At 34.8% G+C, this 22521-nt stretch overlaps 1 protein-coding gene and 1 long non-coding RNA gene across 2 annotated transcripts in view; one reads left to right on the top strand and one right to left on the bottom strand.

The window, feature by feature from the left end:
• The window catches only part of DIAPH3 (diaphanous related formin 3), a 249057-nt gene that overhangs the window by 55792 nt on the left and 170744 nt on the right, over positions 1-22521 (bottom strand). Inside the window, exons 27-29 of the mRNA XM_048932696.1 lie at positions 18250-18385; positions 3542-3637; positions 3049-3108 (exon numbers count right to left, since the gene is read on the bottom strand). Coding sequence (XP_048788653.1) covers positions 3049-3108; positions 3542-3637; positions 18250-18385 — 292 coding nt within the window. The remainder of the gene's footprint in view (positions 1-3048; positions 3109-3541; positions 3638-18249; positions 18386-22521) is intronic.
• Positions 7892-10543, top strand: LOC125687695 (uncharacterized). Its single transcript, XR_007374320.1, has 2 exons — positions 7892-7991; positions 9750-10543. It is a non-coding gene; the product is annotated as an uncharacterized LOC125687695 (long non-coding RNA).

Below are 22521 nucleotides of genomic sequence, written 5' to 3'. Positions count from 1 at the left end.
GCAGCATGAGAACTAACACTCAAAAATACCAGATGAAGACTACCAGAGCTTTCAGGGGAGATCAACAAATCACAAGGAGGAAAAGGACCAATCAATGGCTATCATTCGACTACATTTACTACTTGTTTTTTTTTTTTGAGCAATCTATTTAATGAAAGGAGAAAACGTCTACCCTCCTTCTAGCGCTATTTAGTGCCAGCTTGCTCCTCTGCTTTTCACTTTTCTTTTCTTAAAAAAGACTTGGCTTAGTCTCACCATTAGGAGGTAGTTTTGTGTCTTGAGAGTATTGTACTGAGGATAATAATGGCAGTGATGAAATAAATTACTTTCCTGTTCCCATTTATATTACAGCTATGGAGCGAGTGGACATTCTTTCCGCATTTCTCACCCCTACCATACTCTATGAAATATGAAGTCACAGTTTTTTACATCTACTGTGCTGGGGTATAATTTTATTTCACTTTTTTTAGAGAAAAATCTTTAATCATAAAGACTAAACAGGTTTTGTTTGTTTTTGTTTTGTTTCTAAACAAGAAAGATTAGTCAGAACTTGATGGCATCTGCCCAGTAGAGATTGTTGCATTCTCAATCATTCAGTAGGTTGATATTTCAACACATGACTTGTAATTCTTTCTGAGTGTATTATGAGTCAAAGAAGTACACTCTAGGTATGAATCTGCAATGCATATTAATAAAGCATGTCCACTATAAGTGAATCTGTTGGTCTCAACAGAAGAATCAAACAAGAAAAGTGCTTTATCGCTTTCCACATATTTTAAGGTAGTAGCTTTTTTGGCGCACTGATACAAAATTTAGCATTCATTTGAAATTTCAAGTTGGGAAAAACAGCTAATCAATTAAAGGCCAAACCAATCTTTCTGTGTAATGACATATTCCAATTTTTATGATGTAAGCTGAAATTAGAGACTTTTTACTACAGAGTTCATAAAATGAACTACAGAAAATAAATCATAATGTCTAGTATACGTAGAAACAATAAGTTACTGCATATTTATCCACATTAGACAAAAAGTGAAAGAAAAAAACTACAAAGAGGATGAGACTGAAGAAAACAAACTCGACATTATAAAATGCTCAACTCCTTGGTAACCAAAAATTAAAGCTTTGTAAGTCTTGGTTTGAGTGACAACATTACTAACTTCAGTAAGGTTACTAAAAACAAGCTTTGCTACTGAGGGTCTAGTGTATGTTCTAGATAATATGCAACCTACATAATTTCTAATTTCCTAAAACAAAATAAATGATCAGACAGAACATTCTCCAATTACCTACATAGGCTTTCAACAGCTGAAGAAATAAAGCAAAAAAAAAAAAAAAAGAATAATTTACAAGATAAACTCCAAGCAATAAATGCCCATATATTTTAGCAGAAATTATATCAAGTTCAGTGCTATGTTTGGCTCCAGACAGTTATATACAACCATCTAGATACTGTGACAAGTGCAAACAAATCAACAGCATAGCACTGAATTCTTTAAAAGATCAGGAATGTATTATCTTGCTCCAGGAAAAATGAGACAGGCTCAAGAAAAGCTGCATTCATTCTAAAACATCTTAGAATCATATTGTCTCAAGATGATCTATTGAAAATAAGGCTAAATTAGAAGCAACAAAAAACCCAAGAGTTTACTTTTACTTTTCTAGGATAAGCATCTGATCTCTAGCCAAATTTGAGTACCAGATTATATCCATTGGTTATACAAACCAGTTCCCATGCTTTGCAGAATTTAAAGTTATGTGTTGCTTCTTTATTTTTTAACCTGAGACAAAAGACTTAGTCCTCATGTTTGTCCAGATGCGTTTATAGTTTGAAAACGGAAACTATACTGCCTGTAGTCAGATGATAGGCTGAATATAATGGGCTGAAAATAAGCAACAACCAACATAACTGTTCCATCAAGTGGTATCTTACAGGGTAGAATTCAGATGTGCTCTGTAGTCATTATTTAAATATCAGTATGTTATGTGCCAGACAAGCACCTGCCAAATTTACTTCATTCTTCCTTGGGCCAATTCCTAGAAGTGAATTAAATTATCTTTCACCTGTCTTTCTGGCTCTAGATTATTTGATTTTCAGTTTAATGACAAATTCTGTACGGACTTTTTGTCCACTGCAGACATTTAAGAAATAAAAACATAAGAAATACCGAGGTATAATTAATATCCCCGGTGTGATTGCATTTGCTTTTTAAATTATGAGGTGTATTTAAATATCAAAAGATAATGCATTCTGCTTACAAAATGAAGACTTTTGTTTTTCTTTAAGGTTAACAAAAAGTTTTCTTTAATAAAATAAACTATGTAAATAAACTGAGACCACTAGGTTAGAAGCACTGAAAACAGTCAATCTGTATTCTTGAGACTTAGATAAAATGCAGCTAAAATACTGTTCTGCAGATTATCTAGGAAAGCTAAAAAAACATCTTTACCCTCACTGTAACTTCATGCAGAGGAGTATTTCTACTCATTGAGTGGGATTCTTTGGGAGTTTACGGATAAGACCCATGCTCAAATTTTGGAGAAATACTATTCCATGAAATAACTGATTAATTTCCTCTTACTTCACTGATACAACATCATTTTTAAAATATTTTAGTGACTGACAGCTTAAACTATTCCAGATAAAGTACCAAGAAAACCAAGACAAAGGAATGCAAAAGGTTATATAATTTAGTGTCATAAATATTTAACATTTTAAATGTTCTGCAATCTCTGCTTTCTAACAAAGTACATAATAGATTAAAAAGTCTTACATTATTGTTCCTAAGGCTTATAAAATCACTGCATTGAAAACTATGATCAAATTTTAAACAAATATAAAAAACTTAAAAAAGACAGAAGAGCTCTACAACATAATAAGTACTGTGTCATGGTGTAATATTCGTATGAACGTTAACAACAGGGTACCAATTCTGTTTTAGTGTTCCACTAGAAAACAGAAAATATCACAGCCATCTTTTGAGAAGACAGATCAACTACATAAGCTAAGTTAAAAAGAGCATGCAATTCATGAATATGGTTCATTACCATGGTTACAGGCTTTCAGCACCGGCCTCTGTGTGGCTGGACTGAGATTTTGTGGTGTTTCTGCAAAAGTAAGAAAACAAAGGAAAATAAACACCTCTTTGAAAGTTTCTGGATGGAGTACTGTAATGACATAAGCAAGCAGAAATATTTGAAAGTTAGATATTTCTAGGACAAAATCTACAGTGGAATAAACTGATGCCCTGGCAGGACAAGTGTACTTTTGTCTCCTGTATACAGTGGCTATTACTATAAACCTCTAAAATTTAAAGTATACATAGCTATATGGAAGAACCTTAACAGTCAGGCTGCACTAAGTTCAGTACATTGATCTCTAGAGGACTACAGACAGCAGCAAAATAGCCTGAAGACTCCTGATAGATAGATATCACTGCAAGAAAGAATTAAACCCCAAAGCCTTTAGACCACTGGACCCATAATGATTTTAGCTTTATTCAGGAAAAAAAAAAAAAAAAAAGTGAAATAGAATATTCACCTTTAGGCCTTGTTGTTCTTTTCCTTCGATCTCGAAAAGCTGCACCTGACTGCAAGGCCTCCAACAGACTATCCATCACTCCAGTCTCCTCCCCTTCTGTAAGAGAAAGGAAAGGAAAGCTCTGGGTAACCACAGCAATATGAAAGCGTAAGTAATATTAACAATAAGAAACAACAATAATTCGTAGTAGTATTAAAACCAGTTATTTAAAACTTATTTTAAGTTATTTGGATTTTAACATTCGGAACATTGCTCTCTCACAACTAAACAGAGCAGATTTGGTCTTCTGTCAATTGCACTAGGCCAAATTTTATTTCATTCATTTCACATTCCTCGTTCTCAACTGTAGTTTTAAATGAAATGTCACTTCACTCATATTTTCATTTCAGTACCCTTTTGCAACTGCAAATAATCAGTTTCATGTCAGCTTTCAAGAGCTGTCCCTTAAGTGATTTGCTGTATTAGACAAAAGAGATCATTTCAGTTATTGTTATAAAAAGTTGAAATTGTTTCTCGGTGGGAAGCTGAAGGAAAAATATTGGACTAAATAGGACATAAAATGACTTCCATAGGTAGCTTTAATCAAAAGCCATTTTCCTTTTATACTTAATGATCTGTCTTCAATATTGATATAGTCCAGGAATATACTTCTCATCATATTGCACGTGTGGGGATAATATCCCCCTGAAAGAATTAAGAATGTTACCATGATGTTATAATTAAACACAAGCATTAAAAATATTACTTATATTTCCTCAAATAAACATATCAGAAATCTTAGATATTTTAACCTAATTCATCCTTTGTCTCTACACCTGTCAGGACAAAAAACCCCACAACACCATGGATTTCCTATACAATGAAAAATCTCCACAGAGCAATAAAGAACTAACTACATGACAGAAATCTCATTATGTCTCACAAGGCTAAACTCCCAAGGTCAACATACACCTTGGATCCGGTCAGACACATCACATGATTTTGCAGATATTAGTGAACACATTTCTACTCTCAAAATTTGAGCTTTGAAAAATGTCATTAAATATAAAAAAAAAAGGTTTGGGTTTTTTTTTTTAATCTACAGAAATACACATATAAACATATTTAAAGCTCACAACAGATGTTCTGTAACATTGATTCAAAATTAAATTACATTTTTTATAAAGATGTTTTGTTTGTGATTTTGCCCACTCTTTAATTTTTGCTAATTCTGTACATATACTTGTGTTTAGGGAATTATTTTTATTTCATTTTTGGAATTTATTAAATGTATTCCACTAAGAAGAACAATCTTCTTTGTAGTACTTCATCTGCTATTACTCCAAGATGCTGTCCTGAAAGTGATGAAACTATAATCTGAGAACAGCCTTATTTCTTCTCTTTTCTCTATAGACGCGACTACTGGACTTAAAGAGCTGTATATAAGGAGAAATAATGGAAAACTAGCAAATGTTTTATAACTTCAAATAACACTGATCCCCATTTATTTTCTATGCAATACATGGCAGATGTGGAATATAAGTACAGACAGGTTTTCTCTTGCTTTATATTTAGTATAATATACTTAACCACAATGAAGTTTCCTCTCTCACGACCAGCGGACCAGTACAGCAACCAACTTAAAAAATATTGCTCAGATTGCATATTCACCTTCTTGGTGGTTTTTATTGTTGTTCTGCTAACTTATTTTTCTATCTGATTTCATAAAATTCTTTAATATTCACATGTCAAATGAAAACTCAGTGAGAGTTTCAGTTTAAAGTGATGCTTGAGGAATGAGCCATTAGTTATATTAAGGTACACAAACATTTTGGAGGAAAGTTTATAAGCATTGTGGGTAGTAATAATTCAAAAAAGACTCAATAATATTACAGTCTCCAAAATAAAACCATAACTGCTTATGAAAGAAGAGTTCAGAAACTTTATTTTAGGTGGTAGTAATAACAAAAAAAAAAAAAAAAAAAAAAAAAAATTGCTTTCAATTCTATTTCAGCATGTCATCTTCTTTCATTTTAAGCCTTTCTAAGACTATTATGGATTGCATAGTTATTTCAAAAACATAACAGATTTCAGTAGAAAAAAAACAGTGCATAATATGTTATACAATAAGAAGACCAACTGAATAAAAATATTATATATTTTAAATAATAGAATGGAAATACTGCAAAATCAACTTTCTGTCGCATACCTGGAACATATTTAAGGGCACTATCTATTTTGCTTTCTTATCTGAAATACACTGTAGCCAGAAATCGCCTAACGTTTTCATTGACATGCAGAAGTGTTAATAGCAGAATAAATGACATATATAAAAACTGAATTAAAAAAGAAACACCTCTAGCAATATTATAGTATGTGTGGATTTACTGAAGAAAAATTAACAACTGCAAATAAAAACATTTGCAGTTTGCTGTTCTGTACTAAAACATGCAGAAAGCTTGCTTTTCAAACTTCTACATCTTCAGTGAGGCTCCAAATGCTGTTTTTTGATGCCTAAATCAGCAGCTGATTACACCACGTTCTATGAGGTCATATAGCTAGCTATTAATACCCATACTGTTATCATCACTCTAGCCTTTAGTAATAGGCAATAAATTACATTAATCTCCCTATTCTAAATCTGTTTTTGCCTGTGACGGAAATTGGTGCATGATCTTCCTGTCCTTATTTATGACCCTTTTTTCATCATCTTTTCTCCTCCTCTTCTTTTTGAGGAGGAGAGGTGAGAGAGCAGCGTGGTGGAAGATGCCCGTCAGTGTAAAACCACATCATCTTCATATTTCACAAATGCAACAGAAGGAAAAGGGTGCAAGAACTCAGGGGATACTTATCAAGTTATCTGAAATACCAAAGACTTGATATAATCTTTGAAATAAATCCATGTATCATGGCATCATTCTAGCTTTTATGTAATTCAAAAATAAACTTGTAGCACTGAAGCTACTGGGTTTGTTCTTCTTGTCTGAATGATCAAGTCCCGGTCTCACAATTCAGTAGTTAGCAAAATAAATAAGTAAATAAATAAATATTTTTTTTCTCACTAAAATATAAACTGTTTTGTTTTGGTTTTTCGTCTTCAGCTGAGGATATAATTCAGGTCAAATACACTGTGCCCAGTTCTTGATGAAATGGAATTTAATTCCTTCTAGGTTTAGTTATGCCAAGTCTTTCACTGTAACATAACAAATCTTCTGAGGCAAGTGAATACCAGTCTTAGGACAGCAGCAGAGATTTCCCAGATTATTCACACAAGGCTAAGCATGAGAGAAAAAGATACAACTTAAGATACTCTTAAGCACTGATTAGGAAGAGATTTAAGAAAAAAAAATCTGCAAGCAGAAAACATTTTTTTTTCTCTTTCAAGTGCTCCACTGTAAGTTTGCTTGAATAATGATTGACTGTAAGAACAAATCCCATAAAGCAATGCCCAACTGATTAAAGGTCCCAATTTGAGTAAAAAACAAAGGGCCAAATATCGTAAGAGCAAAGTTTTAGCAATGATGTAGTGTTTGATAACTTAATTTCTGGAGTGTAGAACAGGGACAGGGAGGTAATTGAAGCCATCAATGCAGGAGCGAGCCCCAGTGTTTGGAACTGGTTCAATTTTCTCAGTTTTGAAAAGATTCTCAGGCAGTAAGATTCTGTGAAACATTCATACTACTGACACATAACTTTTCAAGCACTTTCAGACGTACACGTGAACAGGTCAGGAGCTCTTATTAAGGCTCATACAGTCAATGCAAGAATACAGGAAACTTCCTTTTCCAGAGAAAAAAATGTTTCAAAATGTGCATTATTGTGACCCCCTAAACTGTGACTCTTTACTCCACTCAGATACACTCTTACACAGAAATTGTTGGTGGACATGAAGGTTAGCTTTGTCCAGAAAATGGTAGAATTTCAGTAACACTGCATGAATTAGAGCAATAACTCCTAACACAGTTAAGTGTTCCTTTGACTCTAATTAGCTGTAAGAATGTTCTTACAATACAAGCAGAAAACTTCTGATGTACAAGTGCAAAGTTGAAATAGCTGTCAAGTATGCCTTGGACTGGCTGAAAGGACATTTCCCTTTCCCTTTATAATTAAAAAGTGTTAAACTCAGTTTCTGCCAGGAATGTTGCTATTCAATTGCCTTTCCTCAGAGGCAACTCCAACCCACCCTTGAACACCTCCAAGAACAGGGCATTCACAACCTCTCACTACTCTCTAAGAAAGAACTTCCCCCTGTGTATGGGAATTGCTGAATCATGGCCTGAACCTCTGATTGATCACCTGAGGCAAGCAACATGAGTCAGGCATGGGAGCACAGGTGAATTGCCTTCACCTGTGCTGCTGGAAGGGGTGGAGCCTGGCTTCACCTAGACCCACTTACAAGCTGACTACCAGTAGGAAAGGATCTCTTTTGGAGATCCCTCCTCTGGAGTTTTGTAGCAAGCCCAGGATGTGGGTAAGCTTTCTATCTATTCTGTTTTTATTATTATAATCTACTAAACTTACTAAAAATTACTAAACTGTCTTGTTTATTTCATAATTATAACATCTTTATATTCATTGACTATATACCTTGACATCCAACCTAACTCTTCCCTCCTTCAACTTAAAACCATTTTCCCTTGTTCTGCTGTTATTTACCCTTTCAAAGACTTGACTCCCCTCCTGTTCTTACAAGCTTCCTTTAGGTACTAAAAGGCTATAAATTAGGTCACTCTACAGCCTTCTCCAGGCTGTAGCACCTAATTCCATAAATCTTCTAGCTGACAAGAGTGGGTTTCTTTCTTTCTTGTTTGCTTTTGCTAAAATTGTCCCATCATGTAGTTGTCATACAGTGATTTTGTGGGGCACAAGTAGTTTGTGACTCTGAGCATGTGAATGAAAGCTGCATTCAAATTCCAAAAAGTTAAAATAAAGTGAAATGCAAACTTCTATTATTCACAAATCCTTTAAGTTCATTTGTTGTAATCAAGGTTGGTAACAATTTAATTTCTATAAGTTAGTTCATATCATGGAAAACCAGAAGGTAAAATGTGATCATAGAAGTGGTTCTGTACAAGTGATTAAAGAAAACCTTGGTGATGTGTGGCACCTGTTTCTGCATCTCTATTGGATCCCGATTTCCCTTTAAATAATCAAATCATCTTATTCTCAAGCTTTGTGAAAAAAATGATGAGACAGAGAGCACCTTTAGGAAGTCTGCATATAGTGCAAAATCCAGAGGGATGACTGATTAACCAGATGGCTGTGTTCCCATTCAGAGGGACCTTGAAGTTGGAGAAATGACTAGACAGAATTCTTTATGAAGTTCAATAAAGGAAAATGAAAAAATCACCCGGAGTCAGCAATGTGCCTTTGGGGCAAAGAAAGCCAAGGAAGAATACTGCCAGCTGTACAAGGCAGGAGATGCTTTGCCTCTGCTCAGTGCTGGTGAGACACATCTGGAAGATAAGTGGAATTGACATAATTGAGCAAATTCAGTCAAGGGTCATGAAGATGATCATTAGGCTGCAGCATTTTTCCTGTGAGGAAATACTGAGAGAGTTGAGACTCTTTGAGTCTAGAGAAGAGAAGGCATGGGGAGATTCTGTCAACTTGTCTAAACATCTGATGGCGGTGTGGGGTGTGAAGAAGTCTGAGCCAGACTCAAGGAAGTGCCCAGAGACAAGACAGGAGCACAATGGGAGCAAACTGAAATCCAAGAAATTGCATTTAACTCTTTTTTTTCTTTTGTTGACTGTAGTCAAATGATAGAACAAGTGCTCTGTAACTACAATGAAAACTCTAAATATGGCTACATTAGAAAGTAGTTTACCTTTTTATTAAATCATCAGAAACTAAAAAATAAAAGTCAAAAATAAAATAGGTTACCTCCATATAATACCTACTCAACACAGGATACTGTGTGCTTTATTACATTACCCATTAATATATTCAGGAAGTCAATTTAAAAGCTCAAACTTCTTTTGGCCTACTTCCTTTTTATTTTTTTCTTTTTAGCAGAAAAACAGAACTGCTAAATTAATCCAAATGCTAAGTTTTTGTTACTTCTATTTAATTACATATAACTAAACAGACCATGTTTAAGCACTGTTATCTAAGATTAAGATCTGGTTATGATCTGATTGGACAGCTAATAGAACAGTCAGCTATGTACAAAGAGGTCAAATTTTTACTGTTCGTGTATAATTTCTGTTTTCTTTACACATTACAGCTCAACTCGGAGAACACTGACAAGAAAGACTGCAATCAATCCATCTTTCAGACCAGCCAAGATCAAGTACTTTCAGTGCTGTTGTTTCAGAGAGTAAAAAGAAAAAAAAGGGACAAATGAAAAAGACCTATTAGCAGAGACTTGCCAATTACAATTGCATTTAGAAAGCAGTTAGAACCACTCTATTTGCATTCTTATGTGAAACTAGCTTCTCATATTATATTCAGCTACAGATATTCTTCTGTATGTGAGGATGTCTATGAACATCTGTTTCTTTGTTACCATTTGCCTCTGAAGGAGTTCATTGAGTAAAGAGAAATGCATTACTATTGCCATTCCAACTTATAAGCAACTAATAAATTAAAAAATATACACAATGATCACTCACACTGACAGCTGTGTTACAGTGATGAGGGGCTGAAGGAACTTTCAAAAGTCACTTATTTTGCACTTGTGGAGTGAGAACATTCTGACTGGTGGCACAGCTGAGCTTACAGGAAATCTTGCATGCAGCTTTGGATAGGCAAGGCCCTTTCTGTTTAGCAGCTGTAAGTGCACAAGAATACTGGGGAGGATCAGCTCAAAGGACCACCTACCCTTGCATTTGTTGGCAGGAAACATCTTTAAAGAGGTCAAAATAAACACATTTTAATGTTGAATATAAAATATGTAAGGATGCTGTCTTAGTCTCCAGCAGTTAATGATTCAGAGACTTTGCATTTAACAGTTTGCAGTAAACAGAAGCTGCTCGAAAAATAAAGTACCTTTTGTTAGCTTCAGAATACAAATATTTTGGTATGCAATAATAACACTGTACTTCTGCAAAACCACTGCTGTATTGCTTGGTGAAGATAAATGTCACAGTGAACAGCACAGAAACAGAAGCAACAACAGATTCAGTGTGAAAGAAGAATCAGAGACATGACCTTGTCTTCTGTTAGCTTTCTAACAATGGCAGAAGAGGTTCTTAGCTTTTTTACAGCCTTGGACTAAGGAAAAGAAAATTATGTTCTGGTAATTACGTTGATTTCTTCTTCCTGTTGCCACTGGAAAGAAGAAACTCATGAAGATTCAAGGAAAAAAAATGTACTTGAAGAATAAAAGGCATTTACAAGTAGTTCAAGAGAGAGATTAAAGAGGACTCTAATATATCCCTGCTTATGGAGGAGATGAGGGATAATATTTGGAGTAGGAATTATAAAATAATGGAATCAATAAGTTTGGAAAAAATCTCTAAGATCATCTAGTCTAACCATCCATGTTTCACCAGGTTTTCCCCACTAAATCACGTCCCTCAGTACAACATCTAAGTGTTCCTTGAACACCTCCTGGAATGGTAACCATCACTTCCCTGAACAGGCTGTTCCAACACCTGACCATTCTTTCAGAGAAATAATATTTCCTAATATCCAACCTGAACCTCCCCTGGTGCAACCTGACATTATTCCCCCTAGTCCTATGGCGTGGGAGAAAAGGCTGACTGCCATCTCACCACAATATCCTTTCAGATAATTGTAGAGGGCACTAAGGTCTTTCCTGAGCCTCCTTCAGACTAAACAATCCCAGTTCCCTCAGTTGCTCCTCATAAGACTTGTGCTCCAGCTCTTTCACAAGCTTTGTTGTCTTTCTCTGGACATAGTACAGAGCCTTGATGGTTTTCTTGTAGTGAGGGGTCCAAAACTGAGCACAGTACTCAAGGGACAATCACCTCCCTACTCCTGCTGGCTGCACTATTTTTGATGCAAGCCAGGATGGCTACCTGGGCACACTGCTGGCTCATGTTCAGCCAAGTGTCAGCCAACACCCCCAGGTCCATTTCCTCAGTCTTCCAGCTACTCTGCCCCAAGCCTGCGGTGTTGTGTGGGGTTGTTGTGGCTAAAGTGAAGGACCCTGTACTTGGTCTTGTAGAACTTCATCCCACTGGCCTCAGCCCAGCTATCCAGCCTATTCACATCCCTCTGTAGGACCTTCTTACCCCCAGGCAGACTGACACTTTCTGCCAACTTGGTGTCATCTGTAAACTTAATGAGGGTCTATTCAATCCCTTGGTCCAGGTAATCAGTAAAAATATTAAACAGGACAGGCCGCAGTGTCCTGGAAATGAATGCTCAAAAAACTGCTATCATCTGTGTGTCTGCAAAATGTTCCAAACATGGCTCCAGAGATTCCCACTGTTTTTAAAGTTTAAACCGTTTAAAGTTTCAAGCATTTTATACACATTTCTTTAGAAATCTTACTGCTATCACATAAATGACAAGTCCTCTGAGAACAAAAGTCAATAAAGATATGTTTGTAGATATTTTTTAAAGAGCGCTGTTTGTTTTGACTATTTTTTTCACTCAAAATTTGCTGTCATTTATTTTTTCCCATGCCTTTATATAAACATGAATTTCCCAAATGCCGTTCAGCTACTATCTCCATAGGTTTCACTTCTAAGTAAAATTTTCAGAAAAAAAAAAATGCTTCTGCTATTTTTTTTTTTTTTTTTTGGAGTTTAGTACAAATACTTCATACAAATGAAGAGTAACTGCTGCATTCTGAGTCTATGGATTACTAGCAAGTGCATAAACTAATTACTGTATATTTCAGAAGATTTAGCACCTTTGAGATCTTGGTAGAATATGACTTGTAATGACTATTAGTTGGTTTCTAACTAATATACACTCTGATCAGTTCTATTCCTTTTTGTACTACAAGTATCTAATTCCCTGAACATCCTACTGTGTGAGATGCGATGAGGTTTTGCTGTATCTCAACTTTTGATGTGGCCTCTGAAGACATACTGCACATTGTTTTTCAGGCTATTTTTTTTTTTAATGAAACATACCTGCATATTTATCATTCTCCGCATTAGTTTCAAGTACAAACATGACAAATATTCTTGAGGGAACATCTGCTTTCAATAATTTATGCTTTTCTGCCAAGGCAATATAGTTGCAGCTGAAAAACAAGCTCCATGCTTAGCGACGTATCAGCCTGTGTCTCCTGTGTCTACTTTCCTGTGGATTCATGGTCAATTTTTGTCACATCTTGTTCCTCATTCTTTCTTTTTCCTTCCTTCCTTTTTTCCTTCCTGCCTTCCTTCCAAGTGGTATAAAGCAAAATTACATCTACAATCCAACTTGATCATGAGCTTACTGTTAACTGTGCACAGAGTATTAATATTAGTAAGTGACTAGACAATGACATACAGTCCTGTAATTCCTTCTGCTTAAGTCCTGAAGAATAAATCTAAATGACAAAAATGTTACCTCGGGAGTCCCCTTGTTGAAGAGAACACACGTAAGTATCAGTGGTGCAACTAAAATGTCAGTGCACAAGTAGAAAGTGTTAACAATGGTAGGGAAATTCTGAAAGGGAAAATTCCCTAGAGAGACCTTACACAAAATACTTGTTGGATATTAATGTCATACCTTCAGGATTTCTTCATATATAGGATTATCAGAACTTTTGCCCACTTAACAGTAAATTTAATTGCACAAAACATATATACCAAAATATGTCAAATATAGCAATAATCCTACAGTTGGCCAGAACTTGAGATTTTGTAGAAAATCACCCTACAGACAACAGATTATTAACATATGTTAGAAATCACTGATGACATTTCAATTGTTATGAATCAGAAACCGATTTTTATAATATGCAATACTTGTGATTCTTCACTCCCCTCTGAGGGAAGGATCACATTAAGAACTATTGATTCTCCATCCCTAGCGAGATGAAATTAACAAAATGGAGGCCTTATGAACTTATACTGGATGGGGAAAATAGGGTCTTTGAGGGCACCTATTAATAGAGGGAGTGTTGCTGTTGTTTAGTTTTATCTGATGGAATCAGAATTCTAATTATGTTTACAGTTTTCATTGTTTAAACTATCAGTGCTGGGATACTCAGTGCCTTTTTGCTTTGCAGAGCACTTCTCAACTAATGAAAATATTCATATTTCACAATGTAGCTGACAGTAATAAAGAAGAATCAAAGCATAAAACACTTCCAGCAAATCTGTGAAACATGTGACTCCCCTTTTTCCCCAAACCATGTAAACAATACAGACAGCTCTGCAAAAAGGAATGCTGCAAAACTGACTTCAAATTAAGCTATAACTTTCTAAATCAACTGAAATATGGATTTAAACCCAGTTTTTTTGTGGTAAAAGTGAAACTGAGAAACAGCAATGAAAACAAATTAAGCATCAGATTTCCCATATAGAATGTTAAGAAATCATTTTGACATCACTTCACTGCTTTAGCATAAGGAAGGGCATGCTTTGTAAATATCCACTGACTAAAGTGTGGCTTGTTGTTTAAATAGTGTTCAAGGAAAGACACGATGAAGATGCCACAATGATGGACTTCTCAATTATATTACAATAAATTTTGCTGGTGTTACCACAGTTATAGGATTCTTTACACTGTGATAAGATCAAAATAATTGATTGATGTGTTTTCTGCTGAGAATCTGAACAACACAAGGAAGCACATATCTGAATGTTAATAGTATAAAGACAAGTGATATTTACATAAAGATCCCCTTCTACAAGTTATTTACCTTTGTAACCATAGTATGTGATGGTTTAGACTGTCTTCACAGATGCAAGTAAAGTAAAGATTTTTTACTGAGTTCCATTGGCTTTCAAGTTAGGATGGAACTCAGAGGAATATCTGAAACTTACGTCTATATTATGTGAGTCTTCAGTCTGTTATAACAGGGAAGCATTTGAGCTGTGATCATTAGGCCACAGCAGTGTTACTATCTAAGATGTAGAGACGCAGACTGTTAGCAAACTACAGTTTACATGGATTTGGATAAGGCATTGGGTTAAGTTTCAAAAATACACACTCACACACACACACAAAAAAACTTGCAAGAGAATAAATCATGCAATTCCACATAGATAACAAAAATCTATGGTCCTATTAGCAGAAATTTGAATTTAGATTACAAAGTTCAAATTTTTTCAAAATATTCATAAGATCCTAAACATATTTTACAATTTAGAAAATATGAATATACTTATAGCTTAAATATAAAAAAAAAACCAAAGCAAAAGCTTTATGAAGATGTATCACACACTATGTGTATTTACGTAATTTTAGAAAATGACTGCAAAAATGCTGAACTTGGTGTAACATATTCCAAAGGCAGTCTGATCCAGAAGTACGAATGACAGCATGTAAGTTGCAATCTACATGTCAAAGTAATCGTTTTTATATCAAAAGCAGAACAAAGGCTAAGAAGACTATTAAAGTTCAGGAGAAGGCTGGTCTATTGTAGGACCACCTCAGTTCTCATGTTTGAATTGTGTCACTTACTAATGATGAAATGACTGTATTCACCCATAACTTACAAATCAGAAGTTGTCTTAAATTTGGGATCACGTTCCTTTTAAGTTAATATACAATCTATGTAGTGCTAGACAAACTTGGTATGTGACTGGTGGATACAGTCCTAGTATGCTGTATACAACTTACTGTTCAATTAAAGTACAAGTTAGGTAAAATCCATATTTTTCTTGTACAGTTAAGATCCTAGGTTTATCTGAAGTAAAAAAAAAAAGTCAGTAATATTCCCCAAATAGCTAACTTTTTTTTTATAGCATTATATGAGTCACTTATTCAAGACATAAATTGCCTCATGCATCTGGTGACACCATAGACAAGACAACCTTACTCTTCAAATAAATCTCAAAAGCAGGTGAGAGATGAAGCAATCCAAAGAATGGGACTTCAAGAACAAAAGAGAATCTAGACTTAAGCATCTATGTTGTAGAAAAGAGCAGTAGTTAACAAAAGAAGTTCAGTATGATGAAATAAACCCAGTTTAAGCACTGGATAGCAGTTCAGGCCTTGAATTAATGGATACACTCTGAAAGCTGGAACTCCAAAAATGTAAACACACTGTAGTCACTATTTGTCAACTAATAGTCACTGAAAAAATGCACAACTTAAAGCAAGTTATAGAAAAGACTGCTCTAATATTTAAGAAAAGAATTGGCAGCTAAGAAAAAAAATATCAGCTGAAGGCACTGCTACAGCCTGGGAATGTGCTCTCTAAAGGACTATACATCATGTAATTTAAGGATAACAGAAAAAGGGTTGGAAAGTGTCTAGAAACTAAGCCACCTTGTTAGAGCATGAGTGAAGAGAAAGAGAAAACAGAAGAGAGAAAAAAAATAAATTCAATTCTGTCTTCTCTTGCTGAAGGGCTCTCAAATTTGTTCACGTCACTTTGCTAGCAATCAATGGTAGGTTATCACTACTAGCTATACAAAAGTAGCCCTATGTTTTTGGCTTTTTTCTTTTTTTTTTTTTAAACTCACATCAGATTTAGGGTACAAACATTAAGGACTGTCTGCTTGAATACGTACTGATAGTGATGGAAAGTAAAAAATAATTTGAAGTGATAATAAAATGCAATATTTAAGAATAAGCATCAATCTAATAAAGTTCTGTTTGAAAGTGTAACAGAAATGTTAAATCAGAAGTGGCATATAGGACAGTGATACAGAGGCATGCTTAACCTTCATGTCATTTGCAGTCAAAACAAGATGTTACTGAAAACTGAAAGTAGAGATGCAGAGTACACTGTGATCTGTCCAGTTAAAAAAATGCCTTATAGAATCAGTCAGTACATATAGACTATTCTCAAGTATGCACCTGTTTAAATGCAATAAAATGTTTTCTGGGATGGTGACATCAAGGAATTTTGAGTGGCTTCATTCACACAACATTTGAAATAATGTCCCTACAAATCCAATATCTGATCTAGAAACCCTATAAAGAAATGAAATGTAGCAGAAAATCAGTTACTCCACATTGTCACCCTTAGATATTAGTGCTTATGTATTTGGACAGAGGGAGGGTCTGGTTAAATGTTTGCCAGCAGGTCAGATGTAAATATTTTTTAATTGATTCACAGATTCTTAAAGAGAAGACTTAGTCTTTCAGTGAACAAGCTGTGGGAAGGAAAACAGCAGGAAAAAAGTAATTTTTGTGGGTTTTTTTTGAAAGTCTTTGCTATTCTTCTTAGTAAATATGGTTGCAATAAAACTGCCAAAGTAGAAAAATAAACAACCTCCCCTTCCCCCAAAGCTTCCACTTTTCATATCATTGTTGCAGTACTTTTTGACAAATAAATCTACCTTAAGTGCTTTCCACTGCCAGAATTTGGGTTTTCTAATAGACTTTTAAAATGACAATTCAAACTGACAAGCACAAGAAACCTTATAAAGAGCTCTGCAGAACAACAACAACAAAAAGAAACCAACAGCAGCAGTGGCCAATTTAGCAAATATCAGATCCAATACATTTATAGTTTCAGGTGACTCCAATGTTCTCTTTTCCCATTTGATGAGGGCCTTATGTAGCTGCTAACGAAGGAAAGAAATCTTTCTGTACATTTATGTGATCAATTAAAACAAACAAACGAAAACAACCTACTAACAGACAAAGTAGCTATTTACTCAATGATTTAGATGATTTCTGGATGGCAAATACATATTGTTCACAGCCACGTAGTTGAAGGAGTGGGTTTAGCTACCAGAGGCCCATATACACATGTGGGCATGTGACTCAGAAGTTTGTAACGCTGGAACCTGTTTCACAGAAAGTTTCAACACAAATACAGGAAAAACGAAAGTGTGAGGAACTTTAGTTTTCCCCAAAGGACTATCAATTGTATATCCAAAGCACTATCAGTCATTCTTACGACGTCTTAGAGAAGAATAACTAATTTTTTGAAACGCTTCCAAACATGCAAGAATGCAGCCACTATTTTTACCCTCTTTCAAGTCTTCAATACTACATTCTTTGAACTTTAAAAGAGTGTCACATTTACTTCTAAAAAATTTACATTTCTTTGTTTTGAGGAGAGTCTCTTGATTTCTATCTTAATAGAAAACTTTAGTATCACACCTCAAGGCACACATCTACTCTGGATATTAGTGAAACGTGGAAGAGACAGCTAATCATTTATTCCAAAGGTGAGAACCAAGGATTGAGTGGGGAACTGCGTAACAAGATCTGCTCAGAAAAAATGAAAGTAGCTCATGATAATTTACACTGAAAGTCGTATATCATTCTGAAGGATTCCAGAAGCTCAATCTAAGATAAAATATAGCAGTATAGAGAATCATCAGAGATCTTCCTTACTAACAGGGAATTTACAGTGTCTGTAGTCTCTTGGTAGAAAAGACAACACAGAATAAATGAATAACTTTAAAAATGCATGGATGAGGTTACTTTGAAGGTGTTTCAATAGGGACCTGGTGGAATAACAACTGACATATTCAAAGAAGAATCCATAGTACTTCAGACCAGACATTCTCTTAAAAGAACAAAATGAATATGTAATCTTAGTTAAAAGAAATAAAAATGGCTTTATGACTTGGAGAATATTTATTCTCAGATAACATAACAAGTTCTCAGCATAACTGAACTTATTTGTGATTCAAGGTATACCAACCTTCACACCAACCTTACCTTTCTACGTTACTCACCTGTTTTCATTTCTAACAAACGCTTTTTCTTTTGTTGCCTCTCTTGTTTTTCTTTTTCTGCTTTCTCCTTAGCTATTTTAGCACGTCTCTGCTTTTCTTCTGCTTCTCTCCTTCTTATATTCTCCTTTATTGCTTGCTGTGCAAAAAAAGGGTTGCTCTTAGCAAAAGTTGAGCTTAAAAACAAAGAAAACTTAAAAATTCAATATTCTAACTAATCTTATCAAATATTTTACATTCAACATACAGTACATTTTATTCAGAAGAACAAGCAAATTCAGAATGAATACATTAAAAGCATACTAATTGGCTCCAAATGGGATTATAAATTTCAGCAAGAATTACAGCTTATAAATAAATATATTAGTGAAGGAAGAAGTCAAAATATTTAAACAACCTGTTTTCAGAAAACTATAAATTTATGTTCTTTACTTGTAGTTCTAAAGGAATTTCAAGATCTATTCTTCCTCATAATACTACTAAGACAAAGGAAACAAAATTGCTTTGGTGACTTATTAGTTCATTTTTCTTACTGTTATATACATAAGCATTAGTTCACTGTGTTTATAAATTCTATTTTTCTGGATAATATTCCTACTACGTTCCTTATTTTGAATCATAAATAAGTACTACAAATCTTCCAATGAAGCCAAAATAGAACAGAGTTTCAGAATTTTAAAATCATTCTTTTGCATACCTAGACACTAACAAAAAAAAATCAATTTCAATAATATTTCTAAACAGTGCTTTTAAGATAAACTTCATTATTTTAATATCAGCTGTGTATGCTGGTACATAGCTATGTGGGTTACATCCAATGTAAAGTGCACTGCAGCTGCAATACATGTGCCAATACATATGCTCAAAATTTTCCTTAATTTACATATGTTACAGTTGTTTCATATAAGGAGGATTCTTAATGTAATTTTAAAGGTCTTACAAGAAAAACTAACAGCATATTATTCTTCACTGAATAAATTTTCTCTTTTCATACTGCAATTACATACAACATCCCATCTTTCACAACAGATCAAAGTTGTCACCGCCTACAAAATATTTAAAATTTTCTTAAGTTCTTATGCAAGATTGGCATGTTTGCAATGATAGTTATTGTTTGATGTTGTTTTTAGAAGAAAAATCTCAAGCCTGCAATTTGAGAAAATGTAAGAATGGACTGAAGAATTCACTCTTCTGTCCCAGGACAGCCTGGTCTAGTGGCTAGTGACCTTACCCATAGCAGGGGGTTGAAACTAGATGATCTTTGAGGTCCTTTTCAATCCATGCCATTACATTATTCTGTGATTCTGTGATCCAATACAGCATAGATAAATATGGATTATAGCAATATTTGCACAGGCACTGCTTGTAACATCAATGCAATAGAAAGTGATGAAAGATAAGACTTTTCAGACTTGAAGGCCTGGGTGAATCTAATGAGGCTCCACACAGCAAGGTCTAGGCAGCCTGGTCTAGCATTAAATGGGGAGGTTGGTGGCCCTGCATGTGGCGGGGAAGGAGGCGGGGTAGAAATTCATGATCCTTGTGGTCCCTTCCAACCAGGCCATTCTGTTATTCTCTTACAATGAAAAAATGTACATGGATTTTAAAAGAAAATGCTCCTCCTTGAAAACTGAAATTTGAAAGCTTTCAATCATGAAAAATTACTTTGAAATGAAAGGATTTTTTAAAAAATACAGCAAAACTTTACTTCCCCAGTATCTTCTCTAGGGTCACCCCTGTCAATTTTCTTGACAGGGGTGATGGGGAGAAACCTACCAAGGAATGCTGAAGTTCTAGATTGAATTAATTTTAACAAATTATTTGCAGATTTTCAGACTGAGCACTCAATAAAATAAACTAGACAGCAAAACTCTGTAAGGGGACTTTATAGAAAGGAATTACGTAGTTGACTAACAGAGCAATCAAAGAAAATTCTACTTCACATCAACTTTTTTTCCCCAAAATAGTAGAACTCAGCTTGTAACAATGCAAATTTAGGTATGTATTCCTTTCTAATTAAAATGATCGACGGGACTTAATTTAGTAGCTCACACCTTCATATCCAGTGCACACTGGTTGCTCTGGAGCATCACATCCTGCTTTCAGCCTCTCCCTCAGTAGGACAACAGCCTCCCACAAGTCCGGTGACATAACTTAGAATTTCAGACTGATGATGCCTCAAACACCACTTGAGACACCACTCCAAGACATAGTGCTTGACAGAGCTGAGGTGACAGCGCTCCTTTGAAAGCAACAATTAAACAAAAACTGACCACATGCTATGAGATAAAGCAAGATGCAGATGCATACATTTAGAAGCCTATCTCCTGTAAACAAAGCCTAAAATGTTCTAAATAATACCCTACTACCCTAAATGTTCTACGTCTCATGCCATTTGCATTTCAAAAACTAGATGTCTTAATATTAGATTGCTCAAAAAGGCTAAAACACTTCACACAGTCTGACCACATCTACTATATACCAACACAGTACACAAAGATATTGTTCAGAAGGGTTACAGAAGTAGATTTATTTTGCATAACATGCCAAGGCTTACAGTTTCTGGGATGGAGGTATTCTTGGGTTCACTGTTGTGCTTTCCTGGATCGTTTGTGATTTTTAAATATTTATATAATGCAGAAGATAAATGCTCTAGAGTCTAGGAAACAAATGTTAATGTCTTCTTCTGTGTGTATGCTTTTACTATAGCACTGATTCAAACTTTTCTGTCATTTCTGCTGCAAAACAATCTAGTAGCAATAGGAGCAAGGGATTTCTGTAGTTCTGCGATTACTATGCTGTGTTGCACTTAAAAGTTGCTGATTCAAAAAAATCTTTTGCTTTCTCCAAAACACACTACGGCAGGAAAATTCTAACCATTAGAGAAAAGTAAGGAGGAAAAATATTACAATTGCTTCACATTATTTCAAAAAGCTGTTTTTCTCAAGGGAAGGAGTGAGCCTACTAGCAGTACATCCAGCAGTATGAAAGCACAGGTGAACAGACATTTCAGATAAATAAGATGCTGCAGTAAGTGTATTGGGAACTTATCTGCAGGCATTACAGCACTGAAGGTAAGGTGCTTCACCCGTATTTTGGATTCAGCCAAACAAATATGCACTAGATTTGGTAGTCACAGAGTGCTAATGTTAGTTGCTACAGCTAACAGATAACACTGAAGTATAAAGTGCATTCCAGTATTAGCTATTAACTTGTAAACTATGGCTCCAGATTTTAAACTGCTTAGTTTTCATTAATGAAAAATACAAAAGTATCCTAAGTGAATAAAAATGTATTTAAATTGTCAGCTTTGCTGAACAACAGAGATGACATAACTTAATGTTCCCATGCATAGCAATGAGTAAAGCTGTACTTTTGTTTTAGACTATTTAAGAATCCAATAATGGTGTAGCACTAAGTTTAAACATCTTTTTAGCTAAGTTTTCCAAACATCTTTCACTTGTGTCAGTAATCAAAACCCATTCTAAACAATTCTGAAAATTAGGCCTCAGGTGTCTCACACTAGGCATCCCAAAAATCTTTTCCAAATAGGCTAAAACCCAAGCAACTACTCAATATTTTGTTTACTGTCATTGAATGATAAGTGGTTTCATGCCTTATCTACACACCTTCTTCATATAGCCTTCAAATTGTGCTCTGCAAGACAGAATTATTAATTTTCCTCAAGGTTTCTTCTATCATGCTCATCAATAACAACTAACTGTTTCAAAGCATTAATGAATCTATCTTTATAACACAGCTGTGAAGCAGGTTCTTAGTATCTGTGCTAGTTTTATGGAAAGCAACTATAGGGAAATTAAGATAAAGGACAACCACTACTTTGTATCTCCAGTTCAAGATGAATCTGAGCACTTAGAATTCTTATTCTACAGGATTTAAATAGAAGATGTGGGTTAAAAATTATAATTTTACTATTAAATTAATATAACTATTTCATAACATTTAGAATTTTTGAAATAGGTTTCCTGGGTTTCAAATTAGCAACAGTTTGGAAAATATAACTGGTGTGTGTGTTTGAGAAGTCAGGCATACAGAATCACTGAATCATTTGGAAAAGACCTTCAAGACCATGAAGTTCAACAATCAACCTAACCTACCTAAATAATGTCTTTTAGTGCCATGTCTACACATCTCTTAAATACCTCCAGGGCTGAAGGCTCCACCATTTTTCTGCACAACTTGCTCTAAAGCTTGATTACCATCTCCAGGAAGAAATTCTTCCTAGTACCCAATCTAAACATTTCCTGGCACATC

Source organism: Lagopus muta, chromosome 1 (assembly GCF_023343835.1).
Source record: "Lagopus muta isolate bLagMut1 chromosome 1, bLagMut1 primary, whole genome shotgun sequence".
Taxonomy (NCBI): Eukaryota; Metazoa; Chordata; class Aves; order Galliformes; family Phasianidae; genus Lagopus; species Lagopus muta.
The sequence above is the reverse complement of the archived record's forward strand: the minus strand, read 5'-3'. Positions and strand labels throughout refer to the sequence as shown.